Below are 25,273 nucleotides of genomic sequence, written 5' to 3'. Positions count from 1 at the left end.
AGTGGGATGAGTTGTTCTCCAATCTTTATTGAAATAGAATCCAATCCTACCTCCTGTTCTATGGTTTGTGAGTCACCAAGAGTGGAATGCACACGTGCAATCACTTGAAGAATTAAAAACAGTACTATCCTGTTCCATAACTGTTGTTCTTCAAGATGTGCTGAACATATCTATTCCCCGACTTGCCCTTCTACCCCTCTACATTGGAGTTATGGCAAGAAGGAACTGGGGAGGGGGGGCTCTGCCTGTTATACCTGCACACAGCAGCATATGCCAGCTGGGGGAATTAAAGCTGCCCAACCAGTACCACGGAGGGGAAAAAGTTTCTGACAGCTGGGTGCACAGACATCAAGAGTGGAAGGACCTGTGCAACATATTTCAAAGAACAATAATTAAGGAACCTGTTTGTAACTATTTTTTCTATGACATGTTCTAATATTTATCTTTCTACCAAGACCTGTTTCCTTGTGACTATTAATTCAACAAGAAAGGTTTCAGAGCCCACCGTGCTGTCAATGAAAGAACCATATCATATATTCTACAAGAACAAAGTGGATTTCCTAATCCCCACATGCTTTCTAATCAATACATTATATTTTCCACACTTCTCATGAAATCGTAGTATCTTTGTGCTCAAACCATTACCAATCTAAGGAGAATTTAGGGCACCATCTGGACATGTAAAGAGACATGAAAATTGATCTCAGACATACAGATTAATTCACAGAATCAGCCTCAAGGTTCATTTACTTTCTCCCAAAGTGTATAGGCCTCCAGATTCTCCCTGGCCATGCGGATGAAGTGCTGAATTGTTAATACCTTTGTAGCATCTGTTAAACAGTTCCAGGGATTAAACTTCATTCCACACACTCTGTAGCAGTTTTCTAGACAGAGCCTTAACTACTACAGAGGAGATATATAGAGTAGCCACTTGATCCTTGAACAACGCTTTCAACATTAAGTGCGCCTCCTGTCCTTTTAAATACACCCTTTGTGGGAAGGTGCTTTATGTGTTGGTCCCATTGTAAATTTCTCTAGATCTTTTTTCTCAAGCAGTTTGGATTTCTGTCTCCCTTTTACCTACACTATCTCTTTCCTTCTTTGTTCCTGTATTTTACTATTTCACTGTTGTGCTTAGTACACATCAGTCACAGATTGTGGGAGATGCTGCGCTCCAGAATGGAAGTTTGGTACCTGATCATTTCTTTTCAGAACATCTGAAACAATCCACCCACGCTGGTGATTTCCAAATAGGAAAACTAGAAGTAGAGTTTATGTCTAACACATGCCCACACTGAAATGACATCTAGTTTGTCTACCAGTTTTGATTCTATTGTTGGGGTTTTGTTTCAAAATCACATCTAAGTGTTTCTGTGGCTTTGGAAGCAATCTTCTGGTGGGCAGAAATAATAGGTATGGTCTAACTCAGAGTTCCCTAGTAACGGTGCTGAACTGCTTCCAAAAACTGTGCAGAAAAGGCACTGCCTATAAATCACAGATTAGGAGAGATGTCACTCATGGAAAGGAAACAGGTTACCTCACCATAGTTATTCATGCCCACTAGCTTGACTGCTGTAATGTGCTCCGCTTACAAATCACTCAGAGGCTTCAGTTAGTGCCACATGCAGGTGCATACATTTTTAAGTAAAACAGATTGTTATAACACATAGCATAGTTCCCCATGATGTCCAGTCCAGTTCTAGGTCCCATTCAAGATATGGATTATCATCTATACAGCACTGACTGGCCTAAGATTTGCCTGTCTTAAACCACCATTGCCCCGATGCCTCATTACAATTACACTCAACAAGAATACTCTTGCTTTCTGTCACCATGGTTGAATACCAAAATGTGGGGTGGAAGAAGTGGGGTTGAGATTATTGTCAGTGTAAGGCCCTTGGCCCTGAAATTTGTTTGCACTTGGCTATTTAAGATGTATTTTAATATGCTATTTTTTAAAGGACAAAAATCTGAGCACCCATTGCTATTTAAATTCATGTTATGAATGCTTTGCACTTCTGAAAATCACATCCCGAACTTTTTTTTTTTTTTTAAAATCTGGGCATGTTGGCTCCGGATGTAGTCTGTGGTGCTAGTATCAGTAGTTGAGGGGGAAAGGTGTGGGTTTGATCTTTCTGTCTTTACTTTGTAATATGACTCCATCTATCATGATGTTTGCAATATAAATTTAAAAAAAAATGTAACATGGTATATTTTAATATATTTGATTTCTTGCAGCTTATAACCCCAGGAGCTCAGAATATGTACGAAAGAAGTACAAGAGGAAACTGGAGCAGTTCATAGATCACTGTGACCTCATCCCCTACTTGGGTACCAAAATGACCCGTAAATACAAAGAACCTCAAAATAGACCTATTGACTTTGATCACAAATTACGGATGTTTTTGTCTCTTAAAGATGTGGATCCAACCTCTGGTTAGTTTGAAATGTGCGACAATGAAATAATTGGGCATTTTCATTGAACTACTGAATTCTGACTAGCTTGGTGAATTTACTTATTTTGTACTTCAACTGGTCATAAATGTTTAGCCATAAAAGTAATTGTGTTAACAAAGAATGTTATACTTTTATGAATAGATAAGACTCTGATAGGTAGAATTTAGTTATGATTGGCTGGCATAGATTTGATGTAGTTTATTGTAAAAACATATTAATTTAATATATCATATGCAATATATTTTAGAAATGTTTATTATCTTGAAAAGTAGGGAATATTTTGATCAGCACTGAAAGAAAATTATTAAATATTCTGAAAACTTCACTGAATTTTACAATTTAGTTTTTCACAATCATTTTTCTGTCTCTCAGTATGTCAGCATTATCAGTACAATAAATGCACTCTTTTATTAGATGTAATGGAACAAGCTTAAACTTACTTTCACACCGTTGTACAGAAAGAGGCAGTTAGACATGACTAAATTGATTAATTTGTGCTAGATTTTATACTTACCACTTCTGTATCTCTTTGTGACCATTAACAAGGTAACCAATCATTTAGGGAAACAAAGGATGTTTAAAAAACCTTTGAGGAAAATGGTCTCATAAACAAAAATCAAGGAGTTTTAAGATACCAGTGTTTTAAACATACCCAAGCAGAACACTCTTGGAAACAAGTATCTACAGGTGACATAAAAAGAAAAGGAGTACTTGTGGCACCTTAGAGACTAACCAATTTATGCATCCGATGAAGTAAGCTGTAGCTCACGAAAGATTATGCTCAAATAAATTGGTTAGTCTCTAAGGTGCCACAAGTACTCCTTTTCTTTTTGCAAATACAGACTAACACGGCTGTTACTCTGATACAGGTGACATGACATCTGACTACAGTAGTTATTTCCTGTTCCTTTTATTGCTTCTACCCAGTTATTTATGTTTCTACAGCCACATTTACAATACAGTTTAAGGAGGGTGTGAATGTAAAACTAAAATATTTAAAAAATTCTCAAAGAACTTTATCTCAGGAAAAAAAAGTCAGAATCCATCCGCTCTCGAGCCCTTATCATTCTGTTTGGAAGGACTTTTAAAAAGTTAGTTCTCAAAGCCCAGCCCACTTCTTAGCCAGGGCCTTTCAAGCATTTTCTTTCTACATTTGCTGATTTTTAAAAAATATGTTTTAAATAAAGCAAGAGCTTTCTAAACTCTAGGACTAGACTGGCAGGGCGGTGAGCAGGTGCAGAGAACGAGCAACCCTTTCTCTGGCAGAAGGCGGCTGAGGTCCTTGGTGTTGCACTGGCCACAGTGGGGAAGCGGTGACACACGTGAGACACAGAAAGGAAAGGAGTACTTGTGGCACCTTAGAGACTAACCAATTTATTTGAGCCTAAGCTTTCGTGAGCTACAGCTCACTTCATCGGAAGGCCTCCTTTTCTTCTTGCGCATACAGACTAACAGGGCTGCTATTCTGAAACAAGCGAGACGGTTACAAGGTGAGGCTCGATGTAGGCTCCGTGGCAGAGACCCGCGGCCCGGGCTGCCTCAGCGGGACCCGCGCGCCCAGGTGAGCGAAGACCGACGCTGGGCCAAGCTGGAGGAAGGCTGCTCCCAAAACCCGGCAGCGCGAGGAGGGGGAAGCGCGCGAGCGCACCGGAACGTGTCACTCAGTGGGACGCTGACCTACGTGGGGGCGGGGGCGCGCGCCTTGCCCGAGTTGTGAGCCGGCCCGGGACACACGCAGGCAACGCCCCCGGCTGGTGCCTGCCCCACTGTCCAGCGAGACGCGGCGCCGTCGCCTCCGCTCCCACAGACCCTGACCGGACGTGCAGGGCCTCCTCCACCGCGGGCGAGTCCCTACCACAGAACAGGGGCGGGCCGCTTCCTAGAGAAGTCCGCGCCTTCCCCCAGTGCGCGAGGGGCGGAGCCGGGCGGCTGAGGCACGTTGGCGGAGGGGCCGTTGCTGTTCGTTGCGAAGGAGGCGGGGCTTGTGCTGGCGGCGCTCGGAGCCTTCTCGAGGCCCCGGCCGATTTGCTGCTGCCTGAACGGCCGAGAGGGACTTGCGGGCAGCTCAACGCCGCGACGCAGGTTCGTGCCCCTCCCAGGGGGGAGGAGAGCCGGGCCCGGCCCGGCCCAGCGCGCACCCTGCTTGAACGCTGCCTGCGGCTGCAGCTGCAGCTGGTGAGTGAGTCCCGCCGTGCCAAGCCGGGGCGGCCTCCCCGGGCTGCGGGAGCGGCCGGCGCAGGTCTCCCGGACGGGCTGCGAGAGTCTGTGCGGCCCTTACCTCACCCCCGGTAGGAGGCTCTCCCCGATTCCTGAGGCTGCTCCGGGCCGGGTGGGTCGCTGGGCTGAGGGGCTAGAAACCCACTGGCCGCCGGGCGGATGGTCCGGCCGTGCAGCTTGGAAGGGGGCGATGGCGGGAGGAGGCGCGCTGCAGCTGCACGGAGGTGGCAGCGCTCGGGGCTAAGGAGTGTCCCGAGCCGCCTCCTCCCCACACCCTGACCGGACCCCCTCTTCCCTCCCCCGCGCCGCGACGGGAGACCCTCCTCCCCACAGCCTGACCCGTCCCCCCCGAAGGGGGAGCATCTTCTCCGCAGAGTCTGAGATAGCCCCTAGTCTTAGCGGTCTATAACATACGCTCGAGCCGGCCTGTGTGCATGGCCCCCCATCACGCTGTAACGTGGGGACCACAGCCCCTGCTTGTGTTGGCCAACATAGCACGTTACCTCATGGGGAGACTTACAGCTTTAGGCTGCTGTGTGCATACCACTCCTCGCAACAGCTTTATGGGGCATATGCCCCCCCCATCTATAAATGGGGAACTGAGGTGTGGAAAAGTGTGATTTGCTCAGGATGAGGGTAAACCAGGACCAGAAGCTGAGAGTAAAACCCTGGAGTCCTGGTTCCCAGAGCCCCGCTTAAATACCTGCAATTGCAATCTCATAGCCAAGATTCTCTTGATAAACAGCTCATTGTTTCAGAGAATATTTGTTTTTTTTTTCCTTTTGGTGGGATTTGATGTAAAAGTTAAAATGAACAATTCAGCGTCAATTAAAAAAAAAACAGATGCCAAAAGTCTATTATCCTAGTCTGCGCCTGCCATTGAGCTCTGATCCTTGAGTCTCCAGTGTGCTGTTTAGTGCTCATCTAGCTCCCTTTCCGGTTATTCGATATTTAGAGACCCTACTAGCTCTTTGACTCTGTGGTAATTCCTGTACTTCCCATGTTTTCAAACTTTTTTCACGGTACCCATTTTTATACAGACAATATCTTGTGGACCACCATCCCCTCCTATTCACAAGCCTGGAAAGGAACTTCTCCCAGGTGGCAGTTATACAAATCTGTGTTACAATTACAACCATTGTTTATATTTAAAATATCCTAAAGCTGGATATTTTTATTGTTTTTATTATTTTTAGCTGTCCTAAAACATTTTAACAGCTCTCAATGAGGAGAAACTAGCACCATGTGATTAGCCAGCTCTCTGCAGACCATCAACAAATACTACATGGACCAAAATTTGTCTGATCATATTAGAGAGACAAAGTAGGTGAGGTAATATCTTTTATTGGACCAACTTCTCTTGGTGAGAGAGAGATTCTTTCATAGAATCATAGAATCATAGAATATCAGGGTTGGAAGGGACCCCAGAAGGTCATCTAGTCCAACCCCCTGCTCGAAGCAGGACCAATTCCCAGTTAAATCATCCCAGCCAGGGCTTTGTCAAGCCTGACCTTAAAAACCTCTAAGGAAGGAGATTCTACCACCTCCCTAGGTAACGCATTCCAGTGTTTCACCACCCTCTTAGTGAAAAAGTTTTTCCTAATATCCAATCTAAACCTCCCCCATTGCAACTTGAGACCATTACTCCTCGTTCTGTCATCTGCTACCATTGAGAACAGTCTAGAGCCATCCTCTTTGGAACCCCCCTTTCAGGTAGTTGAAAGCAGCTATCAAATCCCCCCTCATTCTTCTCTTCTGCAGACTAAACAATCCCAGCTCCCTCAGCCTCTCCTCATAAGTCATGTGCTCTAGACCCCTAATCATTTTTGTTGCCCTTCGCTGGACTCTCTCCAATTTATCCACATCCTTCTTGTAGTGTGGGGCCCAAAACTGGACACAGTACTCCAGATGAGGCCTCACCAGTGTCGAATAGAGGGGAACGATCACGTCCCTCGATCTGCTCGCTATGCCCCTACTTATACATCCCAAAATGCCATTGGCCTTCTTGGCAACAAGGGCACACTGTTGACTCATATCCAGCTTCTCGTCCACTGTCACCCCTAGGTCCTTTTCCGCAGAACTGCTGCCTAGCCATTCGGTCCCTAGTCTGTAGCGGTGCATTGGATTCTTCCATCCTAAGTGCAGGACCCTGCACTTATCCTTATTGAACCTCATCAGATTTCTTTTGGCCCAATCCTCCAATTTGTCTAGGTCCTTCTGTATCCTATCCCTCCCCTCCAGCGTATCTACCACTCCTCCCAGTTTAGTATCATCTGCAAATTTGCTGAGAGTGCAATCCACACCATCCTCCAGATCATTTATGAAGATATTGAACAAAACCGGCCCCAGGACCGACCCCTGGGGCACTCCACTTGACACCGGCTGCCAACTAGACATGGAGCCATTTATCACTACCCGTTGAGCCCGACAATCTAGCCAGCTTTCTACCCACCTTATAGTGCATTCATCCAGCCCATACTTCTTTAACTTGCTGACAAGAATACTGTGGGAGACCGTGTCAAAAGCTTTGCTAAAGTCAAGAAACAATACATCCACTGCTTTCCCTTCATCCACAGAACCAGTAATCTCATCATAAAAGGCGATTAGCTTAGTCAGGGATGACCTTCCCTTGGTGAATCCATGCTGACTGTTCCTGATCACTTTCCTCTCATGTAAGTGCTTCAGGATTGATTCTTTGAGGACCTGCTCCATGATTTTTCCAGGGACTGAGGTGAGGCTGACTGGCCTGTAGTTCCCAGGATCCTCCTTCTTCCCTTTTTTAAAGATTGGCACTACATTAGCCTTTTTCCAGTCATCCGGGACTTCCCCCGTTCGCCACGAGTTACCTAGAGCTCTTCTTCGTGTCTGGGAAAGATTTTTCAGGGTGTCACAGCTTAATACAAGATTGAACAGGTAGAGTATGTGCTAACTACTTGTGCTAAAACTGGCTGTTAGATCTTGAATTTAGCTGTGACACTCTGCGTACCTTTCCCAGGCCTGAAGAAGAGCTCTGTAGCTTGAAAGCGTGTCTCTCTCACCAACAGAAGTTGGTCTAATAGAAGATATTATATCACCCATCTTGTCTCTTTAATATTCTGGGTCCGATATGGCTACAACTCTGATCATATTAGTGTGCATTCCTGTTTTATATAACTTCCCTAGAGTATGTTTTTTTTTAAGAAAAACCAACAAATATCGTTAGGATCTTGCAGCCAGAAAACTAATGATACGATTGTGTTGCTATGAATGTATACAGTACCTAAATACCTACAAGCCATGTGTAGCTTCTGCAAGTTAATGTTACGAGAACCATAAATTTGAATTCCTTGGCAACTGTTTAAACATGTAACCTTATTTTACTTTTCTTATTTGAAAGTTAACTATTTTTATTAATATCACAGGTCGCTAATATATTGTATATGGGCAAATTACAGTTGTTACTGTACAAAACATAATTGTTGCATTCCCTGACCGCTTTGTGCTTAAGCATGCTGTTTTGTTTGTTGCGTAAACGTAGCTTTTATTATTTTTGCATTTAATTTCATTCTTTTAGACTATGCTTGCAATACAGAATTTTACAAAAAAACATAAATCACAAAGATTACTACCAGTGGCTTAGCAGAACTTGTGTTTATATAGGTAGGAACCATCATATAAGCAAGGCTCTGGCAGCTTCCAGCATTTTTACCACTTGTTAGTGCTGCTTCTTTCACAACCACCCCTGGACTAAGAATATGCAGGGAGTTAGCATGTGAAACCATGCCCTTCTTGAATCATAGAATATCAGGGTTGGTAGGGACCTCAGGATCTAGTCCAACCCCCTGCTGAAAGCAGGGCTAGTCCCCCATTTTTTACCCAGATCCCTAAATGGCCCCCTCAGGGATTGAACTCACAACCCTGGGTTTAGCAGGCCAATGCTCAAACCACTGAGCTATCCATCTGCTCCTCCAGAGGCGTTTCGCTATTGACTTCAGTGGGCCAAGAGATCATCCTAGGTTCTAACAGAAGTCCCATCATAACCCTAACTAAGGTATTTGTGAAAGTGAAAGCTAATAACTAACTTTTGTTTTCTTTACACTGTCTTTTTTTAAGTTCCAAAAGACATTAGTTTCAGATGGGGCAGCCATTTTGGGTACTGAACAGCATGAGGCACATTGGTACTAAATAAATAATAATTGTCAAAAATAATTTCCATTTCACAAAGTTTTTATAGATGTTCTTAAGTATTTAAAAACTTTGCTTTATTTGAAGGGAAAAAGTATGTGTCAGGATTGACTTTTTATAACTAGGTCAAAAGCTTCAGTTTTGCTGCAGAAATTCCTTCGTTATGGAGTAAGCTGTAATATTTTATTTTTTGTAATGCAAATCTCTAAAAATGTTTCTTTTTCAATAATACCGTTTTACTCTTGTAGGTAACTCTTTTCCTGTTTGCAGTAAAAATGGCAGAAGCAATTGCTGACCCTCCAGAGAAGCTTGTTGTTATCCACTCCAAGGCTCATAGAGATACCATTCTAGCTAATTTTGCAGAACAAAGGAAAAAGAATTTTCTTTGTGATATCACTTTAATAGTAGAGGATGTGCACTTCAGAGCCCACAAAGCTTTACTTGCTGCCAGCAGTGAGTACTTTTCAATGATGTTTGTAGATGAGGGAGAGATAAGCCAGTCAATTTATATGTTGGAGGGAATGGTTGCAGACACTTTTGGTGCACTACTGGAATTTATCTATACAGGTTATCTTCATTCCAATGAAAAAAGCATGGAACAAATACTGGCAACTGCACAGCTCCTAAAAGTGAATGATTTAGTATGGGCACATGCAGATTATCAGACCAACCATAGCCCAAATAATCTTCTCACATCTAGTAGTGCTGCTTCAGTAGTTGTCTTTGCAAATGACGACAAGAAAAATGGAGATCCACCAAAGCGAAAACGAGGAAGACCAAGAAAAGTCAAGAATGCTCAAGAGGAAAAATTTGGGACATCTTCTGTTGAAGATGTGCAGTTAAGAGAGAACAGTTCAGTGCGAAATAAACAAAATTTTATGAAAAAAGTTGCAGCGGAAGAAACTGTTGCCAGTGAAGAAGTTCCAGTAAGGAAAGAAGTGGAAGAAACTGAGCCAGCTTGTGGTTCAGAAGCTGCTGTAGATCTATCAGCTGAGAAGGATGAGAATTATGATCCTAAATCTCAAGGAATACAGAGCAATCAGAGTCGTTATAGCAAACGTAGGATACGGAGGTCTATCAAGCTAAAAGATTATAAACTTGTTGGTGATGAAGATGGAAAAGTATTGACAAAGAGAACTGATAGAAAAAGAAAACGCACAGGTTCTGAAGCTTGTTGCAAAGAATGTGGCAAAGTGTTTAAATATAATCACTTTTTAGCTATTCATCAGAGAAGTCATACAGGTAGGCATAAAAACTACCTTTTTTGGGTTAGGGTATGGTAACTGGCTACAATTGGTTTGCATTGTAATTATTCATATGTTGCTTTATATCGTGGTATCGCTATATATATATATATATATATATATATATATATATATATATATATATATATATATATATATATATATGGTGGATCACCAAGATTTTGTTTCTACTATTTTACTTAATTCTTATCTTCAGAGATTATAATCTTTGTACTTTGCACACTGATTGCTATCTAGTTAATTATTTTTTCCAGTGAAAAACATTAAATTGGATATTGGCAGTGCCTATCCAATGCTACTTATAAAATGATTGATTTTTAATGATTGCTATAAGGGAGCTTAGGTTTTTGTCTGTATTAATCCTCCTGGTCTACTGAAAATTCATTTTTTAATGGTGGTGATGTCCTGTCATGCATCTTGCTATCAACTTAGAATATTTACTTAGAAATTTATTAGCAATAACTCTTTGCTATTTACAGTCTTGGCGCTTTACTTTTAGGAGAACGCCCTTTTAAATGCAATGAATGTGGTAAAGGCTTTTCCCAGAAGCACTCTCTTCAGGTTCATGAGCGGATGCATACTGGAGAGCGACCATATACCTGTACTGTCTGTAGTAAAGCTTTAACAACAAAACATTCTCTTTTGGAACATATGAGCCTACACACAGGTAAGTAATCAAAGACAAATATAATCTAGCTATACTAAGTATTAGACATTTCAAAACAAACATTTCTGCTCACTATTTTCTTTTTAAAGTAAGTGTTAGACTCTTACGCTATAAGGTAGCTAAGTTATACAGAAATGTTAGTTATGTTTTAGCTTAATTTTTTTGGAATTATTTATATTTTTAGGGATATTAATTTTTATTACAGGACAGAAGGCTTTTACGTGTGATCAGTGTGGAAAGTATTTTAGCCAAAAGAGACAACTGAAGAGTCATTACCGAGTGCACACAGGTATAACAAGGCTGGTGGGGGAGGACGGGCGGGTTGCCTGGCTTTCTCCCCCTTCCCTCCCGTCCCCCTCCCATCATCATAATCTGTTAGGCTGTCACCTGATCACCAGAGATGAGTAGTAAAAGTAGTACTATCACTGTCTGTTGTCAATATTGTGCTATGTGTTTTTCTGCTACTCCTCTGGCTGAATGGTATTGATAGCTTTAAAAGGAGTCCCAACTAATTTTGTTCTAGAAAGATGGTGGCTGGATAATAGGCATGTAAAGTGGAGAGGAACTAAGGAATCACAAAGCTCCAAAAGGAAGGTGATAGAGGTAGGAGTTAAAACAACCAGCGTCCTTTCTTCAGTGATCGAATTAACTGGGGAAATGGAATAGAATAATGCTGCCATTTCTAGTGATGTGCAGCAACAGAAATAACTAATGAATCGTTGTTGTCTTTATATATTATATTAAAGTGGTTATTTTACAGGGAAGTGCTTTAACAAAGATCACTGAAGAAATACAGGGGATCACTTATGCACTGACACTTTTTTTATTATTGCGACAAGGCCATTCATTGCCGGAATGTAACCAGTGTCATCGCAAATTCATGGATGCAGCTCAGTTAAAGAAACATCTAAGAACACATACAGGTATATATTACACACCATTTTTCTTTCAAGGAATGCTAAGACCAACTTGTTGGCTGTGATGGGGTTCACATACCCCATCCCTGGTTGGCAGGGAGACCTCCATTGGGTGTGCAGTAATGTCCTGGCTCCCAGTGAGGAGGTATACCCCTAGGAATGGCCACAGGTAGTTGTAGCCAGTGTAAAATAGAGGGTCATGTGAGGCAGCCTAAAAGCAATGCCTACTACAAGATGGGCTGCTTTTCTCACAGAGGGAGACCTTCAGAAAGTGCTGGGAGGCTCTTCAGTGGTACAATCCTGAGTGAGGACTGGGTCAGGCTGATGGAGAGCCAGGTGGTTGTAGGAACCTATTCACTGCAACCCAAGAACAGAGAAGCCTGCTCCAGAGTTCTTGAGGGATGGATTATTAGTGAACCCTGTTGACCAGTAAAAGAGTTTATGATGTTTTAATAAACTAGACTTTGAGAGGGGGAATGTAATTTGAAATACATAGGGTGTATGTTGCTTGGAGAGTCAGACAGCAAGCTGAGGCAGACTGACTCTCCCCTGCTGGTTAAGCATAACCTTCCAAGAAAGTAATTCATGTTGAAGGTCATGTTTGAAAGGTGACTTTTAAAATCATTATAATTCTCTTGTAGGAATTCAAAAAGGGAAAAAGTATATACTATTATTCTAAAAAAGTATTTTGTGCTTACTTGAACAACAGTAGATTCTATACTACCTCAAGATCCTTAGAAATCTCAGTTTTGGACTTCCTGTTTTCTCTACCAATGACACCACAAATATTTTAGTTCTCATTGTTTATGATAAAGGTTGCAATGTAATGCATTTCAAACCCTTATGGTACTTGTGGGTTTTTATCAGGTTTTTCTGCCCCTTGGAGTAACGGGAAAGTAATTTAAAATACTGTGCCAATTATACCTTTAGATTGGAATCTGCTGTTAATATTATTACTCTTTTTTCCCTTTTTCTGGAATTTTACAAGCATGTTTTAAATGTAGCAAAGCCTTTGTAATTCGTCTTTAAATCGTCATTGTGGCGGTTTAGATTTGCAAAATTTTCTATTGTAAAATAATGTAAAATGATAGAAAAATGAAAACATAGTATGCAACTTCAGATTTGTATAACTTCTCATAGTTTCTCTGTCTTTGACAGGGAGAAATTGCTTTTATAAATGATACCCTTAAACATTTGCTTTTTGGAATTCCCTACGTATGTATAGTCTGTGTTATTGGGTCAGTGCTTGCTTTCTCATTTTTAAAAAAAGGTATATGCAGGGATTATTTTCATTTGCCTGATTGTGGCCTTTGCATTTTCTGTCTAGGACGGCATGGTGTGCTGTTAGAGTAAGACTTGTTGGTAGCACTTCAGTTGTTAGTGGGTGTTGTAGCACTGCAAATATAGCAAGGGGATGAGTGTGTAGTGAGAGGAAGAGGCATAGTATCAAGGTCAGGGTTAAAAACAATGTATTTGAGAGATTTTAGTGTTGTCTCCAGAAACGGCAGGCTAGGCATCGGAAATAGCAGCTGAGAGAGGTAAACTGATTGATTTTAGCCCTTCTCCAAAGGTGAAAAGAACAAGAAAAAAATAACAACCCCTGTTTTTTGGTTGTTGAATGTACTGTCTTGCTGTAATATTTCTGAAAACTTGTGCATGGTGGAAGTTGGTTACATCACTCTTTGTTTGGTTTGGGGTTTTTCAATATTAAGTTTAAAGTTTCTGAAAATTTGCTTGTACTCAGTCTTCAGTTTGCTTTGTTGTGCCTAGATAGTGATGGGAACGTGGATCACTATATGGTGATCCATGACATATTACATGTCTAGAAATATCTAGGCCAGGGATGGGCAAACTTTTTGGCCCGAGGGCTGCATCTGGGTGGGAAAATTTGTATGCAGGGCCATGAATGTAGGGCTGGGGCAAAGGGTTGGGGCGCAGGAGGGGTGTGGGAAGGGGCTCAGGGCAGGGGGTTGGGGTACACGAGGGGTGCGGCAGGAGGTTGGGGTGCAGGAGGGGTGCAGGCTCCGGTCCGGGGCCGCTTACCTCGAGTGGCTCCAGGGTGGCAGTGGTGCACAGCAAGGCTAAGGCAGGCTGCCTGCCTGCCCTGGCCTCGTGCTGCTCCTGGAAGTGGCCAACATGTCCGGCAGTGGCGCCTGGGGCTGGCAATCCTGCAGGCCAGATTGAAAGCCCTGATGGGCTGGATCCAGCCCGCGGGCCACAGTTTGCCCTCCCCTAATCTAGGCACTACAGAGAAATGTTATGTTACTTTGCGTTCACTTTCTTCTCTTTGTCAGTTTGGGACATTGCCTTGCTACTGTGTAGCTTTTTATCACTGCATTTAATCCTTCTGGCTAGCTCCATGTAAGAAGAGTAATTCAGTACACAGTAAAATCCCAATTTACCCAAACTCCTGTTCATTGAAGTTCCATTGTATTCCCTGGAGTTGGCACTGCTTCACTGTGGTCAAGGTGTGTTATGATCTCGCCGGAATGCAGCCTCTTGGAAAGCCATGCTTTCTTACACTAGAAGCATAAGAATTTAACTTCCTTTATTCCTGAATTAGCAAGCATGAATAACTTGCTTTTACACTTGTTAGTGTGCACAGTGGTGATTTCTTAGAACTTAATGTAATTATGAGCAGTTAGTCTGACCTATTGGATAGAGCACAGGACTCTGGAGACCTGGGTTCTATTCCAGGCTCAGCCACTGGCCACCTGGGTGACCTTGAGCAAGTCAGTTCACTGCTTTACCTCAGTTTCCCGATCTGTAATATGTAGCTAATGATACTTAAAGTGCTTTTGAGATGTACTGATGAAAAGTGCTATATGAGAGCCTGGTGGTGGTGGTATTGATTATTAGAGTAATTATAACTTATGAACGTACATCACGCTATTGTTTTTTGTAGGTGAGAAGCCATTTACTTGTGAAATCTGTGGCAAGTCATTCACAGCAAAAAGTTCTCTTCAGACTCACATCAGAATCCACAGGTACAGTATAGTTTTGCAGTTTATATTTTTTAAAGCTATTTATTTAGGAAGTTTTAATAGGTTTAAAATTCTTGTCATATAAATGTCAAAAATAAAATCATTACAACAGTGAACTTTTGTTTAGAGAAATATACAGTAATATAATGATTGGCTCTCTTTATTTAACAGGTTGTTACTGTATTACAGAATGAGCATCTTTACACTACCCAAGACATGCATGATTTTTATTAAATTGCGTGAATCTCCGATATGCAACTTCTAGTCCAGTAGATATAGTATGTTGGGTATCCAATGACACTAGTAACCATTGCTCCTTAGGTGCACTTACTTCATGTGTGGGTACTGATTGATTACTAAATGCTGTGAATAGCACATATTTGTTTTTTATTAAAATTTAATAAAATAAAATTTAATTTCCTCATTAAAATCTGCAAAATTTTACACTGATTCAAATATGCTGCATAAAAGTGCAGCGTATTATTAAACTTTATTAATCAATGAATGAGTCCTGTATCATATTTTCATGGTGGCTTTTACATTTTGAAGTGTTAGTAGGTAGTATTATGATTAACTAATCTAGGCATGCTGTAAGGCTCTCCTCTCTGACAGAGCATTTCCACTATAATTGTCAAGGTTCCATCCCCACCCTGAACTCTAGGGTACAGATGTGGGGACGCACATGAAAGACCCCCTAAGCTTATTTCTACCAGCTTAGGTTAAAAACTTCCCCAAGGCACAAATCCTTCCTTGTCCTTGGATGGGTACTGCTGCCACCACCAAATGAGTTAGACAGATTCAGGAAAAGGACCACTTGGAGTTCCTGTCCCTAAAATATCCCCCCAAGCCCTTTCACCCCCTTTCTTGGGGAGGCTTGAGAATAATATACCAACCAAATAGGTAAACCAGATTCTTAAACAGAACTTTATAATAAAGGGGAAAAAAAGTAAAAGAAGCACCTCTGTAAAATCAGGATGGAAGGTAACTTTACAGGGTAATCAGATTCAAAACAGAGGATTCCCCTCTAGGCAAAACTTTAAAGTTACAAAAAACAGGGATAAACCTCCCTCTAAGCCAGTGGTTCTCAACTCTGCTCCTCCGCTTGTTCAGGGAAAGCCCCTGGCGGGCTGGGCTGGTTTGTTTACCTGCCGCGTCCACAGGTTCAGCCGATTGCGGCTCCCACTGGTCGCGGTTCGCCGCTCCAGGCCAATGGGGGCTGCGGGAAGCGGCACGGGCCGAGGGATGTGCTGGCCGCTGCTTCCTGCAGCCCCTGTTGGCCTGGAGTGGCGAACCGCGACCAGTAGAAGCCGCGATTGGCTGAACCTGTGGACGCGGCAGGTAAACAAACCGGTCCAGCCCGCCAGGGGCTTTCCCTGAACAAGCGGTGGATCAGAGTTGAGAACCACTGCTCTAAGCATAGGGAAAATTCGCAAGCTAAAAACAAAAGATAATCTAACATGCCTTGCCTTATTTTCTTACTCTTTTTGTAATATTGAGACTCATTTTAGGAGAAGGAGTTTTCTGACCTGATGCTTCTCTGCTTCCCCAGAGAACACACAACACAGAGCACAAACAAAGCCGCTCTCTCCCCCATTTGAAAATATCTTTTTTCCCCATTGGTCCTTTTGGTCAGGTGCCAACCAGGTTATTTGAGCTTCTTAACCCCTTACAGGTAAGGAGGAATTCTAGGGTACCCTTAGCTATATGTTTATGACAATAATTGATGTGGTGGTGGTGGTGATGTTTTAACCAGAGGAGAGTAGGAAAGTCTCTAAAGTACACTAGTGACCTTGTCATGTAGTTTTAATTTATCTGGGAAGCATTTTGGTTCTACAGAAAACCCCAGTAAGTTTAAGCCAGGGATTTAGGTTGCATTCTTAGAATAGATGCAGTTTCTTTCCTAGTACAGTATTACAAGTAACACCTACGATTTCTGTAGCTGAGAGATTAGTTCACAGAGGGGAAAAAATTCTTTTCAGTTTTATTTGGTACATTTGACAACATTGTGCATAAGCGGTTTCACTATAGTCAATTTCTCCTGTTGTATTTGTAGATCTCTCTCTCTCTCAGCTAAAGAGGAGGAAAAAAAATTAAACAAAATGAGTCCACTGACACCTCACTTGAAGTTGTCCCGGTTAACACTGTTTTGTTGTTAGGTTGCTGATCTATTACAGAACATGCTTGTTTAAAGTCACGCACTGTTCCGTTATAAGGTTGTTTGGCCCACGCGGCGCTCCTGCCAGGGAGTGGACAAGCAGGTGAAACGGGGCAAGCCCCTATGCCCCGACCCCGCTCCCCAGCAAGAGTGTCAGGTGGCTGGAGTAGGGTTGGGGCAAGCCCCTGTGCCCCAACCCTGCTACACCCCTGCCTCAACCAAGCTTCACAATCCTCATTGGTGAATACAGTATTAAGTTGGTTGTTTATAATTATTTAAAACTAATACTGTATATGTATATAATGTCTTTTGTCTGCTGAAAATTTTTTCCCTGGAACCTAATCCCCCCCCATTTACATTAATTCTTATGGGGAAATTGGATTCACTTAAAGTAGCACTTTTCAGGAACCTAACTACAACGTTAAGCGAAGAGTTACTGTACACCTATGTTTTAAAAGTCATGTATTCTTGGTTATCACATATCCCTTGTTAATTTGAGGTATCAGCCCTTCCACCTGAAATATATGCTATGTATCATGACATCAGTCTGCTTTTGTTTTTTCACTTTAAAAACACAATGTATTGGATTAATTTTAATAGTAAACTTGCATCACTGTTCAAATGATAGATGCACAATTTCTAATTTTGTATTTGATTACTGCATGGGTAAATGTTACGAAGGTTCAGAAACCTTTTGCTTTAAAGCTTGTCAAATTCCTTTGGAAAACTTAGAGAGATTCCATCTAATATAGGGCAGAGGCTGTCTTTATTTTTGTATATTTTATAGCATTGAGTATACTGTCAGCACTAAACAAATAGTGATACCAAAAAATTTCTACTGTAGGCTTCTCTATGAGAGCAGAAGCAGGTTACTACAATCATAACTGTTACTTGACCATTTTCCTGTATGGCTTCTGTTGAGACAGTTCCTTAAATTAACCCCTATAGTAAGTCTATAGCAGAGTTTCTGAACATAATACCGGTTTATGTAAAATGCAAACTATTACATTTGGCCTTCAGTGTTTGATATAGATTATAATGCCTTGTTGTAATCTTATGGTGTTCAGATATTGGTGCTTGTTTTGGCATTAAAACCTCAGAATTGAAATTTTTAGGATTTACTGTGTGTAGTCTGACCAATTTATTTCCAATATGGAAGTGTAAATATTTCATGTTCTTTACAGTATTTTCAAATGTGTGTTAAATTATACAATGTTTAATTTGAATTCTCCTTCACATTTTAAAGCAAAAAAAGCAGTAAATTGTGGGGAAAATTAGGCAGAGAGCTGGGGGAAGGCTTATTGTCGATAGACTTGGGGTGATAAACTGTCTTAGATTTTAGACTGATTTTTGCAGAAATATCTTAAGATCAGCTTTCCTCTGTGTGTTTGGTTTTTTTTAAAGAAACTGTCAAACCCTGCTTACATGTTAAATTCCAGCATTGATGCTACCTGATTTTTTTTTATTTTTTTTAAGATAAAAGTACACAGCACTAACAATGTCACATGGCTTGCAGTCATATGGATGTAAGGTATCGCATAAAGGAACCTCATAAAAATTGAGACCATTGGAAGGCTATTATGAGGCGCACAATAAAAAACCCATCAGATTACAGCAAAGCCTGTTCTTTTTGTCCTAGGCCATGTGTGTCCGGAAATTAGGTTTTAGATATTTTCAGTCAGCATTAAAAACAGTTGAAGTGATGAAATAAATTCAACTTCAAATTAATCCTTAATGATAGATGCTAGTAAAGATGTAAAATAGATTAATTCTCTTATCACTCCAGTTTTTATGCTCTCCATCCTTTTGTCAAACCAGGGCTTCGTAAACCTCAGTATTTTTGTATGAAGGCAGTCCTGTTAACTCTTGAATGTGAACAAATTAGGGAAAACTTTATCACACTATTGTGCAATTCTTAAAAGTAGAATCCAGAAAATGTAGCACTGAATATTTTTCTTACATGACTGCCTGTAAGCACTACTACAGTATAGCAGAGATTATTATTATTATTATTTTATTATTAGTGGTGATGGTGGTATTATATTTATTATATGAGTCATTTGTGAGGTAATACCTTGCAGAAAGTAGTAGTCTCAAAATTAGTATTTCTGATTAAGTAAAATATTCTCTTACAGAGGGGAAAAGCCATATTCTTGTGGTATATGTGGAAAATGTTTCTCGGATTCCAGTGCAAAGAGGAGACACTGTATCTTACACACAGGCAAAAAGCCTTTCTCCTGCCCAGAGTGTAATTTGCAGTTTGCCCGCTTGGACAATTTGAAGTCTCATTTGAAAATTCACAGCAAAGAAAAACAATTGCAAGAATCAAGCACTGCTCCTAGCAACAGCAATAGCTCAGAGGAGGTCAGAAACATTCTTCAGCTGCAGCAATATCAACTGTCCACGTCTGGAGGACAAGAGATTCAGTTGCTTGTCACAGATTCAGTACATAATATAAACTTTATACCTAGTCATAATCAAGGTATTAGTATTGTTACTGCTGAGAACTCCCAAAATATGACAGCAGGCCAGGCTGCTAATCTTACGCTACTCACTCAACCACCACAACAGCTGCAGAACTTGCTTCTTGCAGCTCAGCAGGAACAAGTAGAACAAATCCAAAGTATCAATATGATGGAGAACCAAATAGAGACTACGCAGTCTGAGCAAATGCATGTCATCACTCTTTCAAAGGAAGCACTAGCACATCTTCATGCCCATCAGGGGCAAACTGAAGAACTTCATCTAGCAACAGGAGCTCAGCACATGCAGCTGACCCAGGAACCTAGTCGTCGGTCTCATACTAACCAAGATGCACTCCAGCCCCATCAAATTAGTGAAGAACAGAACCAAAATGTACACATTTCTGAATCACATCCGCAATCTTTGTCCATAAACCACCCATCTCATGAGCATCAGATTCAAGGTCAGGCTTTTTGAAATACAAGTTAGCATTGCTTCCTTTTAAATGCTCATTTGCCTTCAGGGAACTGGGCTGAAGTGTGTTTTTCATTCAGACAATGACCTACGCATATCACATTTCATTTGCTGCAGCAGATTATCTATTTGAAGTTGTATTTTTTGGTGATCTTGATAGGTGGCTTTGTTTCCTTTATTTTAATCCATTTATCTTTAGGGTTTTATTACTCTAGATGTCTGCTGATCAACAAGCATGACTTCTGTGTAGAGGGTTAAAATGACTATCTGAACTCTAAATGTCAAGGTAACCCATATTTTTTTTCACAACATTGACACCACATGTCTTCTAGTTAATGAGCTTTCTCTTTCTAAGTAAATGTATAATTTTCAGTGCGACCATTTCAGTGACCATTTCCTTAAGTGCATTTTAATTCACTGAATACCAAATTTGCTCATGCTTTTGATTGAAATTGATGCACTCATAGACTGGCTCTGGTTCACTGTTTCTTTTTACTGCGTTGTACAATTCCTGCTCTCCAAACGAATGTTTAAATCAGTGCACTTAATGTAGAGGCAATGAGATGTAGTGGCTAGATGGACTACTGGAAAGCTTGAGTGCTATTCTTGGCGCTGCTACTGACTTGTGTGACCTTGGGCAAGTCACTTAACCTCTCAGTGCCTTAGTTTCCTCATCTACAAAATGGGGATAATGCTTGACCACCTCTGCAAAGTACTTTGAAGATCTTCTGATGTAAGGCGCTATAGATGTGCTAAGTATGTGGTTGGGTTTTTTCCCCTGACAAGACTGTCTTAGTTTAGGAGCCAGTTTATATTTTAAAATCATTATTTTTATATTTCGAAAGCAGAATGTCACATTACTTTTAGTATAATGTAATATTTGTTCTTTGTTGTGACTGAAATAATGAATAAAATCACTCCAGAACACGAGCTACAAAATGGCGCATCTCTTAATAGATTTTAAAAGTAGTGGAACTTTTTGTTGACTAGATTAGATGTGCACAGTTTACATTACTAATACCTGACTTCTAGTGGAAAAGTGCTGAAATAGCATTGAAAATGCATCCCAGAAAGAAAAGATGGGGAAGAGCATGGCTCTACAGCTTGGGGTTCAGTTACTAATGATGGGTTACTTATTGCACTGATATGTAAAAATCCTGATAAAATGTCATATGGCCAGCTACAGCAGTTTGAAGGTTGAGGCTGAGGTTAAAAATGTTATGTGATTTAAATAGGTATCTTGTATTTCTAGTTTTAAACATGACAAAACGCAACTTCTGTCCTTATTATTTACATTGGATTTTTTTCAAAGGAAGTTTCCTGTGTAACTGGCTATATGCACTCTTGGCTAGACAGAAAGCCATTGGTATGAATTTTCATTTCTGGGCGTTAGCTATCTTGCAGATACAAAGCTTTCAGCTAGCTACTGAGAATGCGTTACTGTAATTTGGTTACAAAGTATATCAGTTTCTCCACGGATCTGTACCAACTTTTAAGTAGGTTGATGTGAGGAGAGGAGACAATGGGGGAGAGGGGAAACCAATTTTAAATCTAAAAATGACTTAGTTTTACAGTTGGAGGTTAAATAGCTATTGTGTTGATTTAACCTGATTAGTTACCTAAATTCCCTCCCAAAATGGAGAAGTACTGTCTATATATGTAACGTAGAAAACCATTAACAAAAGATAAATAGAATATATTGTAACTGTAATCCAGAAGCTAAAGATTTTGATGTTACAAGAACATAAAGAAAAAATAAAATTAAACTATCTGTTTTGTCTGGGGAAAATATTATTCAACATTTAAATCTTTACGTAGTAAAATAGTTCTGCTTGTTATACTATTGCAAAATAAAATTTGAATGAGTCTTAAATATTGTAGCATATATAAAATGTTGTCTCAAGTTTTCACTTTACAGTTGTATGGTGGTTGCTCTAGAGAAGCATTAGCAACTTTTATAAGCTACATTTCTGGTTTATTCAGGATTGAGACATGCTTATTATGTATGTAATTTCCTAAATGTTTTGCAGAGCAAACTGGTCACAGCTTTCTAAGATTCAGTTCTAGAAGACTGTATAATGAAAAAAACCCTGGTTATTCAAGTTCAAGAAAGAGCATATATATTGAGTTTTTAATCTTTCAATTGGTAGCTAAAAAGTCACTCGTGATAGTACAATCTTATGGTAGTGGTTACTAGATATTGCCTGCATAAGAAGAGGGTTTCATTTTTTATTGCATACACTTCAATAATTTGTACAACTAAAAACTGAGCAGGCTATGTAAAGACCACCATCTGTGGATAGCAGGACAGGGATTCTCACTAATTTTGCATTCTCCGTTGCTTTAAAAAAATTGCTGTCAGAGTCCTTCTTTTTTCCTGCCTGTTCCAGAGAATGGGAATCCATGTTTTTCTCATTTCCTTTAATTCTACCTTTCTCTTTACCACTAACTTTTTAATAGTAATTTTTACCCTGGAAAGAAATGAATACAACTTACTGTGTGTGTGCCTGAATCTTTTTGAAAATAATGCCTAATGCATTTAACTCTTGGACCTGGAAAAAGCCCCTTCAGCTTCAGTTCTCAGTTCAGAATGACTTCCTGGTTGTACCTGGCTAATGAGAAAAATGAAATTGCTCCAAATATTTCTGCTGTCAAACTAATACTTGTTTTTATATGACTTAACTACCTTACATAGAGTTCAGTCTTGGTAAGAAGTGAGAGAGACTCGCCATGTTAAGATGAGATTTTGGTTTTGGGATGTTGTCGGTATAGGTCGGTATATAATTAAGGTAAATGCAATATATATAGTTACCACACTAGTGCATAGAAGATTAGAATTCCATTTTGAGATTCTGATCTCTGCTAAAACCACTCTAACTTAAGCTTTTGTTTTGTCGTCCTTTTCACAACTTTGCCTCTTTAAAGGGACACTGTCATATTTTATATAATTTTTAAAATGTCCTTACATGCGACTTCAGGTTCAAGCCTTTCACCAAGAATCAGTCCTATACAGTTCAAACACAGCTGGCAGTAGAAGGTGCCTGTTGCTATTACTCCATTTGTAAAATATCTAGCATACTTGGATGCTATGTAAATAGTAATACTTGTACTGGTAGAGATTGTCCTTCAAATTTCAAGCTTTTAAAAAAAATTCTTCTCCATCTTGGAAGACTCTCCAGGTGAAAATTAAATATAAAATGGTGCTTTCAGTGGCAGCAATTCTACTACTATTTTAAGGTTGCATTTGAGCTATTGTTCAGTGTGTATTTTCTACTAACTTGCCACTACAGTCCGTGCAGCAGTAGCACAGGAGAATCTCTTTAATATCATGGTCAACACAAAAAGGTTTCAAGAATATATTATGCTTGGGGTGTGTGTGTATAGTTCCATTTAGGAACACAGAAATTACCAGATCAGAAGAGAAGGCCCTCTAATACAGCATCCTGTTTCTAACAGGATTGGGTACAAGAATGGAATAACATCCCATTAATGAAAGTTTCATCCTAACCTCCATTATGTAGAGGTTTGCTTTTAAAACTCTGGTATTCTTGTTTACTTATTCTTTCTTTTGTAATTCTGGATGTTCTCATTACCTATCTAAATGATCAGTTCATTCTTGAATCCCACCAAGTCCTTGACTTCAGGGATATCCTATGAAAGTGGGTTCCACAGGCTAATTTTGTTGTCTGAAAAGTATTTCAGTTGAAATGTGTTGCCTGTCAATTTCATTGACTGTCCTCTTGTTCTTGCATTATAAACATCTGATCTACCTTCTCTCTACTTTTCATTCTTTTAAAAATAAGTACTGTACAGCACAATTTCATCAGTATCCACAAAGAAGCAGGTTGCCAAGGGAAATTTGTTTTGCATATGTAGATTTTTATGCCAGTAAACAATTCAGACCTATACGTTACTATTTATAGGCTTGCAAGACAAAGAATGCCAGGTGTGCCATTCTCTATTCTCAAAATGGATCGTTGGAATGTATTGAGCTGAATTTTTTTTTCCTGTGTCATCCCCATTTAACATTGCTATTTGGCGAAGTGCTGAAATGGATTGTACAGTATGTAATTTGTAAAATTATGTGAGTCTGAAAAGTGCTATATAAAACCAGATTCTGTCTATTGCTTGTAACATAGAGGGAGCAAGTATTTGTAAAAATAATAATAATAAAAGTCTTTATAAGACTTTTATAAGTTTATAAGACTAGAAATTGTCATACTTTGGTAATGCACAGATAATGGTTACTCTTGTTTGGTTAATTTGTTACCCTTTTTCTCTGTGTTCTTTATTCTTTTAATTTAAAAGGGGGGAAAAACAGTATGTCAGTAACTATAATTACATCGCGTGTGTGTGTGTGTGTGTGTGTGTGTGTGTGAGTGTGATAATTTTATCTATCTATCTTGGTCACTGCCCTTGGCACCAAGAGGGTCACGTTGTTTGTTGCGCTGCCGTATCGCTGGTGATGAGGTGGTTGCCAGCACTGAGGCCTGAGCAGCAGGCGGAGATATTGGTGGCGTCTCTGGTGCCAGCTGCTGCAAGGTGGCGAAGGATGCTGACGTTACTGACGCCGATCTGGATCTCAATGCCTGGCTCTGACCCTAGGCTTGATGATAGGCCCAGCGAGTCCAAAAGGGCCACTGAGCTGGTGGTTGCCATTGAGTTGGCCACCGTGCCGGAAGAGACTGGAAGTGTCTCCAAGATCTAGACCTGCTGCTGCTGGACCTATCTGAACGATAGGACTCCGCCTCAGGCTCCGAGGTCTCCAAAAAGAAAGACCACGGAGGAGCGGTACTGGGTGGTGCCAATGAGTGGTGCTGGGCCTCTGGGTATTGGTGCGATCCCCCCACGTGGGCGGCTGGCACCGGGGAGTGGCTCAGCAGAGATGGGGAGAGGTGTGATGGTGATGGAATTGCTGGCTTGCCCCTAGATGGGATAGGTGGTCAGGTTATCACTTGTGCCTCATCCCTCCTTGGAGAATGCGGTGCCATCAGGCGAATAAGGTCCAGCACTGCCTCAAAAGTCTCTGGAGTGGAGGGGAGTTGAATGTCCTGGCCACGACGGTCTGGAGAAGGGTAGTGGGCTGGGCTGGACTTGACTGGACCCCTTGTGGAGCAGTGTCGACAAGCCCCTGGGAGGCACCGGGCCCAAAGTAGACTGAATGGGCTGAGGCCTCCCTGCTGCTGGCTCCTTAGGCTTAGGAGGGGAAGAGCACCCCCTCTCCTGCCTCTTTTTCTTCTGGGGCACTGAAGACAAAGATTGGCACCTGCCAGAAGTCTTATGTTCGACGCTGTGTCAGTGCCAGGAGTCCTTAGCCTCCTTTCTTGGTGCCAGCTTGCACGCTGTCAGTGCTGGTGCGCTGCACACAGAGGAGGAGGCGCTCGGAATGGGCTCTGCCAACTCGGGGTCAGACTACGGATGGAGGGCTGCTTCCATGAGGAAAATTCAGAGTCTCTGCTCATGATCCTTAAGGGTCCTTGGCTGAAACCCCTTACAAATGCAGCACTTGT

General features: G+C 41.0%; 2 protein-coding genes across 6 annotated transcripts in view; both read left to right on the top strand.

Moving 5' to 3' along the window:
* AK9 (adenylate kinase 9) overlaps positions 1-2,748 on the top strand; it is a 228,501-nt gene extending 225,753 nt beyond the window's left edge. Inside the window, exon 40 of the mRNA XM_074948221.1 lies at positions 2,239-2,748. Coding sequence (XP_074804322.1) covers positions 2,239-2,441 — 203 coding nt within the window. The 3' untranslated portion in view covers positions 2,442-2,748. The remainder of the gene's footprint in view (positions 1-2,238) is intronic.
* A 1,678-nt stretch (positions 2,749-4,426) lies between these two features.
* On the top strand, positions 4,427-23,904 carry ZBTB24 (zinc finger and BTB domain containing 24). 5 transcript variants are annotated; one of them, XM_074948222.1, is made up of 7 exons: positions 4,427-4,539; positions 9,087-10,080; positions 10,603-10,770; positions 10,976-11,059; positions 11,610-11,693; positions 14,593-14,674; positions 18,962-23,904. In XM_074948222.1, exons 2-7 carry the CDS (start codon positions 9,114-9,116, stop codon positions 19,764-19,766), a joined length of 2,190 nt encoding a protein of 729 aa, XP_074804323.1. In that variant the 5' UTR covers positions 4,427-4,539; positions 9,087-9,113; the 3' UTR covers positions 19,767-23,904. The 5 variants fall into 5 exon arrangements, 4 of the variants coding, with proteins under 4 accessions (XP_074804323.1, XP_074804325.1, XP_074804326.1 ...); XM_074948224.1 differs by having other exon boundaries at positions 4,435-4,632; XM_074948223.1 differs by lacking the exon at positions 4,427-4,539 and adding an exon at positions 4,680-4,745.
* The last annotated feature ends 1,369 nt before the right edge of the window (positions 23,905-25,273 follow it).

Source organism: Natator depressus, chromosome 3, assembly GCF_965152275.1.
Source record: "Natator depressus isolate rNatDep1 chromosome 3, rNatDep2.hap1, whole genome shotgun sequence".
NCBI lineage: Eukaryota > Metazoa > Chordata > Testudines > Cheloniidae > Natator > Natator depressus.
The sequence above is the reverse complement of the archived record's forward strand: the minus strand, read 5'-3'. Positions and strand labels throughout refer to the sequence as shown.